The sequence below is a fragment of the Morus notabilis genome, unplaced genomic scaffold (assembly GCF_000414095.1).
Source record: "Morus notabilis unplaced genomic scaffold, ASM41409v2 Scaffold1303, whole genome shotgun sequence".
In the NCBI taxonomy this organism is placed as follows: Eukaryota; Viridiplantae; Streptophyta; class Magnoliopsida; order Rosales; family Moraceae; genus Morus; species Morus notabilis.
In genome coordinates, this window is record NW_010365936.1 from 60637 (window position 1) to 68292 (window position 7656).

Sequence of the window (7656 nt, forward strand, 5' to 3'; positions counted from 1 at the left end):
TAGGGGTGCTTGTGGCTGCTACAACGACCGATTTGGCATTATTGCCTCATGGCAAAGTTTTTGGTTTATACCACCATACCAATATACCAAATACCCTTATTATAAGTCCCAAATAATCATATAAATTTGACTTTACTTCACCAAAAAACCCCAATTATATGTTACAAAACAAAGACTTGCGGTTGAATTTTTTCATTTTTTTTTTCTTTAACTACTACGTATTACATCCTCGTTGCGCACGTGGGAAATGATTGTTGGTCCAAACACAATGGAAAAATCGACGAAATCAACGCAGATGATGCTGCTAGATGTATTACTTAATATTATAAGTCCCTTTTTAAACCTTGTTTTGGCTTCAAATGTACACGCATCCAAAGGAGAGTTTGCTTCCCATTTCGTGTGGGATAATATTGCTACTTTTTGCCGTTTTGACAAACCAAAACCATACGCAAAATTCTCACTTTCTGGTCTTCCTCACCATGAGAAGATTGACTAATTAAGACGACTAAAAAAAAAAATACAGCTTGTTCACAGCTCTAACTTACAGCTACAAAACAAGCCCTTTGTTGTGTTCATTATTGTTTGAAAACCACATAATTTGTGCTTTTAACAACCAAGCACATGTCTCACACCCATAACCCACATGTCGTTTGGCATAGAAAAATACATTAAGGAAACGGGCCTTGTTCACTTTGTGAATTCAAATTTTTAATTTGAGTTAAGATGTGACATTTTCTGATAGCTTTTTACTGTAGCAGAAAAAATTAGATGTAATATTTTTTTAGAGTTTTTTATTATAAAAACCTAAAACTGAAAACTCGAATCGATAAAATGAACGAGGCCTCAATTAAACCATCCAAACCAAAATCCGTCACAAGAAAGGAAACTAATCTAAGACGTGCATGCTAAGATTTTGGAAAGTGGGCTATCACTCTCTAGAATTCTTTTGTAGGGTAAGAAAAATATGAGAAATGTGTCTATTATTTTTCATACTCTACCCCAGGATCCTCAATATTCATTTTCTAATGATGGGACAATATTGAGAATACTCAATATTCAGATTCAGAATACTCAATACTCTACCACTCCACGTATCCCTAGAAAATTCTTTAATTTTCCCTCTGTTCTCTTTAATAATAGGATGTCAAAAATAATTAAATATTATGTGTGATCTAAAAACTATAACCATTATATATAAATAACTTAGTTATTTTTTATATTTTTATTTTAACTTATTATAAAAATAAAAATTACCCATAAATTTTTTACACATTAAAGGCACACATCATATCAGATATTAAAACTTAAATTATCTAAACTTTAACAAATCACTTTAAATGAGCTTCATATATATGACAGTCTGTAACACATAATTATTCAAATTAGCCTGCAATAGGGTTACAATCAATATTCACATAATTATTCTGTGTCTATATATTTTATTTTTTATACTCTTACCGCATAATACTCAATATTGAGATTGTGGGTTATGATCAACGATGTCACCGATTGTGATCTGCCGGTCAAGGAAGAGATCCTGGAGGTTGTACGGAGCTACAGACGAAGAGGGCCCACTCCATAGAGTATTTGCAAAGAGCTGGTGGATTCTTTCAGTTGGGTGCAAAGAATCCCACCACACATGATCTTGAGGGTTGTCGCATAACTGGTAGTCTTTGATGTTCTTCCTGCCTCCACAGGTGAAGATGCCTCCGTACGGTCCAGTTCCACAACAAGCATTCAATCCATCCTTGAAACCTTTTTTTTTTTTTTTTTTTTTTCACAAACGGTCAAACGTTGAATGAGTTCATCAAAGTTGTCGTAAGACAATATAATATTCTCAGATACGGTACAATGTGATCATGATTCTGAAATTCGGAGATACGGAGAATTCGAGTTTTATTATTGTAAAATTTTTTTATAAATAGTGGGTATCGTTTATTTTATAGATTTGAATTTTTAATTTTAAATATTTATAGTAAAAAAATTTTAAAAAATGTTACATTTAATTTTTTTTTGTTACAGTAAAAAGTTCTCAAAAAATGTCACATCTCAACTCAAATTAAAAACTCAAATCTGTAAAATGAACGAGATATTAATTTTTTATTACAGTAAAAAATACTCACACACATGTAAATTCGAATTAAAAATTTAAATTAACAAACTAAACATGTCCTTAATACCCATGTTTTGCAACCGGAGTCACTTGCTTGAAAACTTTTTTTTCTTTTTTCTTTTTTCTTTTTTCTTTTTTTTAGATGAACTCTTTTTTTTTTGTGAATTACATGACTTAGGACAACGTGAATATTACTAATTGGACAGATTACTATGATTCTTTTAGTAGTTCACTACATAGGAAAACACTGATCCCTTATTCAGTTTAATTTGGTCCCTTAATTAAAAATTCTGTGCACATAACTTGAAATTTTATAAATAATAATAATAATAATGATAATAGTTATATTTGCAAAATGTTTTTCTTTTTTTGAGTTGTATATGTGCAAACTGTTATGCAAATCATAACTTAAAATGATAATATATGCAAAATGTTCTCTTCCCTAATCTTAAAAACCCTTAAAAGTTAAAATTTTTGTAGGTAAATTGTTAATAATTATGTGAAATTACAAGTCATCTCTATCTGTGATTACTGAATTAAAGTTTGAAAGTTAAATCACTGGTTTTAGGTACGATCAAAACTGCCAAAAACTTAATTCAACAAGGATGTAATTATCACAATATTAACAGTTTGAGGATTAACAGGTCAAGAAAATAATAATCAAGACATCTACTACCGTTAAATTTGCAGTGTTTGATTTTAGGAAAATTCTACATCCGTAGTGCAAAAATATGCATTGATAATGAACACTATAACGAAAACTTTTAATCAGTTTTACATACTATATTTTTGTTTCTATCTAGCACATTATTCTAATTCAATCTAATATTTTTAAAAAACATGTACTACTAATTAGTATTTTTCACCACATATGCGGATTCAAAATACTATAGTTTTGGTTCAGTCTCTCAAAAAAAATAAATAAATAAAAAGGTATGCTATTAATTGTTTCTCTAACAAAATTTAACTTCTAATTCAAACCACACGGTTAAACTCTCAAACCAAATAAGAACGATTTTTCTTAACAACATCCTCCAGTTTCACATTTAAAATGTAATATTAATTATTTTTCTTAACGATATCCTCCAGTTACACATTTAAAATGTAATATTAATTAGAGAACTTACATAATGTAATATTAATATTAACATTAAAAAAATGTAATAGTAATTAGAGAACTTGTGTATGTAGATGTTAGACATACCATAGTTGGTGGGGTTATTGATTATATGGTGGAGCCAATCATATAAATTGGAGTTGCAATACTTGAAGTCTTTTAGCATGTAGTGAAGGGTTTTGAGCATTGCATCTAAGGCGTTGTTATGAGCCAATGCAAGAGCAAGAGCTTCTTCAAAACAACCCCCAGCTTCTTCATCATTGGGTTTTTTTGGTTTTGGATTCAGAGCTCTCAGCGCTGGTAAGCATCCCAGAGGAGGCAAACTCAGGAATCCAAACTTTCTTCCTCCTTTCTGGTACAGCAACTGAATGAAAAACGACACCCAAATTAACACATCAACGAGATGGTTTGACGGGACATGTATATTTTCAAAGAAAAAAAAAAGAACAATTTGTTTTACGGGAATTTTTTATTTTTTTTTAATAGAGAATTGCATCCCAACTTTATGTTCTACGGGTATTTTGCATATTTACTCATTAATATGTAGGATCCCTGAATTCCTAATTTTAGCAATAGTAATTTGCCTTTTAAATTTGTAAAATTATTACCGAAGTGTCACATTTTATCAAAATTGCTAAAATTTTATATTACAGTTTGAATTGGGACGTTGGAATTGATTTTTGTCGAATGTGCTTTTTCGTCGCCAATTTAATACCATTATCATAAAAAAGGGGTACATCGCAATGGTTTTGCTGGCAAATTACCAAAATTAGAAATTCACGAGGGCAAATTATCAAAACTCTATAAAAAAAATGGGCAAATATGTAAAAGTACCCTATATAATTCTAACACAATTTAAACAGATAATTAGGGCTTGTTTAGTTCGCTGATTCGAGTTGATATGTGACTTTATGTGATAGTTTTTTACTGTAGTAAAAAAGTTAGATGTGACTGTTTATGAGAATTTTTTACCATAACAAAACTCAAATTTTAAACTCAAATCAGTAAAATAAACGGAATTTTATATATTACCTGGACCGCGTTTGTCAAGTTTCCGATGACCATCCCAACATATTGTTCAGGGTTGTATCGTTGTTGCATCTTAGGATTTCCTAGATAACCACCCATATAGTCGTTACTTCCGATGCCAAAGAAATAAACTGCTCCTGATATCACTCTCTGCGCTTCCTCATCTCCCAACTTCTCCGCCAATGTTTTCTGCACCTCTTCAAAACTCTTCAGCTGCGTCTGAAGATCAATCACCTAAAACCCAACAGCGACCAAGGCTATGAATAATATCGTCATGCACAAAAGGCCCATCACGAATGTTGAATCTTCTTTACTAGCCATCTTGTTAATTATATAGAAAATCATTTTTCCTCTAAAGTTTGATACTTTAAGACCTCGTATATTTCACCGGTTCGAGTTTAAAATTTGAGTTTTGTTACAGTAAAAAATTCTTAAAAACAATCACATCTAATTTTTTTACTATAGTAAAAAACTCTCACATAAAGTTACATATCAACCCGAATAAAAAATTTAAATCAGCGAACTAAACGGACCATAAAACGTGAGAGTTTTGAGTTTTGGGTGACTTCTAGGTAGCAAATACCTACACTTCCCGAGTGATGTATTTATTGAATTAGAATTTTGCCACGATCAAATAAGTGGCTAATTATGAAAAAAAAAAAAAAAAGCATTTGCGACCATTAAACATATAATTGCATCTTCTACATTCTAGTGAAAAGAGTTGGTAATTAAAAAAAATGGTTTGTCATGATTTTATGTTAACTTATTATTTATGTGATTTTAAATAATTTAATATTATTATAATATTTTATTTTTTCTTTATTAATTGAATGATATTTATTTATTTTTAAATGTAGTGATATAAATAATACTTTTTTATCATCTTAAATGGTATTTTTAATTTTGTTTCTTGATAAAAAAGTTCCTTACCAAGCCATGATTGGTTTCGGAAAGGATTCCAGCACCACCGGAGGCAAAGTTGACACCCTTGGCGTAGTCAACAGACGGTTGTAAAAATGGAGGAATAATTGGCAACTTTGCATATTCCGCTGCGTCATCATAGAAATTTTAGAAAATTTTTTCTTTGAGAAAAAGAGGTAACTAATACTCTATTGGAGGAAAATCGTAAACCTCGTGACTCATAAAGCATAACAATATCAAATTAAAAAAAGGATTTGTAAATATATAAGGAAAATGCATTATGCATAATTTTTGTTGGGTACCTTGTTCAATTTTTCTTCTTAGTCGTTGAATTGTTATTATCCATCACCTCTCAATTTTAGAGTCATTTATATTTTCCACTTTAACTTTAAAAGCTTTAATTTACCCTATAAATTTTAAATTAGACTCATTTAATCCCTGATTATTAAAATTTTTATAAAAAGTACTTAAAAAAATAGAGTTCAATAATTTTTAAAGTTTACAAAATAAAATGAGAATAACTCTCGTTCATTTCATCGATTCGAGTTTTCAGTTCTAAGTTTTTACAGTAAAAAACTCTCAGAAAATGTCATATTTAATTTTTTTTATTACAGTAAAAAGCTCTCAGAAAATGTCACATCTCAACTCGAATTGAAAATTTAAATCTGTGAAGAACGAATGAAACATTAGAATCCAAATAATTATGTACATAAATACCTACCTATAAAATCCACAATAACACGACCATCAGAGAATCTACCAGTGGGTTTTGGGAAAAACCCATTCTGGCCGTACGGCTCATAATCTGCTCGATTTTCTGGTATGGTGTTTATGTAATTATTGTTGCCCGGATCAACACTAGAGTCTCCAAATATGAAGAAGGCACTGCCTGTTCTCTCCAAGGGGCTACAAAACGCACCGTATAAGCTTATTGAAATAAAAAAACTAATCATACAAACGATCGTTGAGTGATCTGTGAAAGAATTCAATATAATTGACATTTTGGAGGAGTTGGGGTGTAGTACATTTACATCTTCTCAATTTCTCCTCACAACATCTTATATAATGTCATTTTGGCGGTCGTTTTTTTATTTTTATAGTGTCTCGATGTGAATAAACGACAAAGTTTGGAGCTATTTTTAATGCTTAGGAATGCATTGTAATTATCAGCGTGGGAATGTGTCTTTTAGTGGAGATTTATAGCTTTCATCGTTTATGGCAGTTGTAAGCAAATTATCAAAATTTTACTATCAAATCACCAGGAGAACACCTTATATACTATAAAAAAAATTTAAGTGACGTTTGGTTTATGTATTCAGAATTATGATTTAGAATCATTCTCGTGTTACGTATATTTTTTGTGAGAAAAAACACTGTAGAGAATCATGAATCATGATTCAAAATCAGAGACGAATATAGAAAACAAACGACCCCTTAGTGTAATTTCAATGTGATGTAGCATTTACAAGCACAAAACGTTTACATGGACCAGAACGTAAAATATAAGTACTTTTAAAGAAAAACAAAAAGAGAAAGAAAAAAAAAAGAGACAGAAGAAAAAAGAAAAATAAAACGACCGAGAAGAGAGAAGAACATAGATTTTTTTTTTCCTTGCTGAAAAGTAGTAAAAGAGAAATATAGTATGTAAATGACATCACGATTCAAGATAATAAGAATAATTCCGGTAGATAACTAAAAACTGAGAGATAAGGAGATAAATACCTTAAAATTTATGAACTTAATTTTAATTAATATTTTTTAGTCAAATAATTATATTAATTAAAATATTTTTAATAAAAAATAAAAGATAAAAATTTAGATTCATGCATTTAAAGACAAGTTTAACAGTTTTTTATTAGTTGTAATTTACACGTCGAGGCGTGAGTTCATTGCCATGGTCATATTCTGATTTTAGAATTTTGGCATGTCAACACATAAACGAGCCTCCTTAAACGCTGCCTTTCACGTACGAGCAAATTAGAGAAATCCCTTTTAAAAATTTTTAATTCAGATACATTATTTTCTTTTAAAATTTGCTTCATTTTTAAATTAAGTTTATTTTTCATATCAAAGTACTACAAGATTAATAATTAGAATTCAAAAGTGCTATATAGCTTATTCAAGCATTACCTTCATATCAAAGTAATATAAATAGAAAATGGCTTAATTTGGTATTACTTGTCCTTCCTAAAATTAGCTTCTGCTTATAGCATAAGTTGATTTTAGTATTTGGTAAATTTAATCAAAAATGCCTTTTGAAGAATTTTTTTAAGAATCTACAGATAAAATCAGAAACAGCTTAAAGACAATTTTAGCTTTTAGATTGTGCGGAAATCAATATAGTACAATTAATAAAACTTTCATAATACCCCTAATAAAATTTAAAATTTACAATCTTCTCAATCTAAAATTCAGACTCGTAATATAATATAATATAATGTAATATAATATAATATAATATAATATAATATAATAA

General features: G+C 29.5%; 1 protein-coding gene across 1 annotated transcript; it reads right to left on the reverse strand.

Annotated features, from left to right (window-relative positions):
• Nucleotides 1-1468: 1468 nt before the first annotated feature.
• Nucleotides 1469-7076, reverse strand: LOC21402496 (GDSL esterase/lipase 5). The gene is made up of 6 exons (XM_010108777.2): nucleotides 7051-7076; nucleotides 5902-6086; nucleotides 5190-5308; nucleotides 4263-4493; nucleotides 3318-3594; nucleotides 1469-1755 (listed from the first exon to the last, which is right to left on the reverse strand). The coding sequence occupies exons 1-6, from the start codon at nucleotides 7074-7076 to the stop codon at nucleotides 1469-1471; spliced, it is 1125 nt and encodes a 374-aa protein (XP_010107079.2).
• Between the last annotated feature and the right edge of the window lie 580 nt (nucleotides 7077-7656).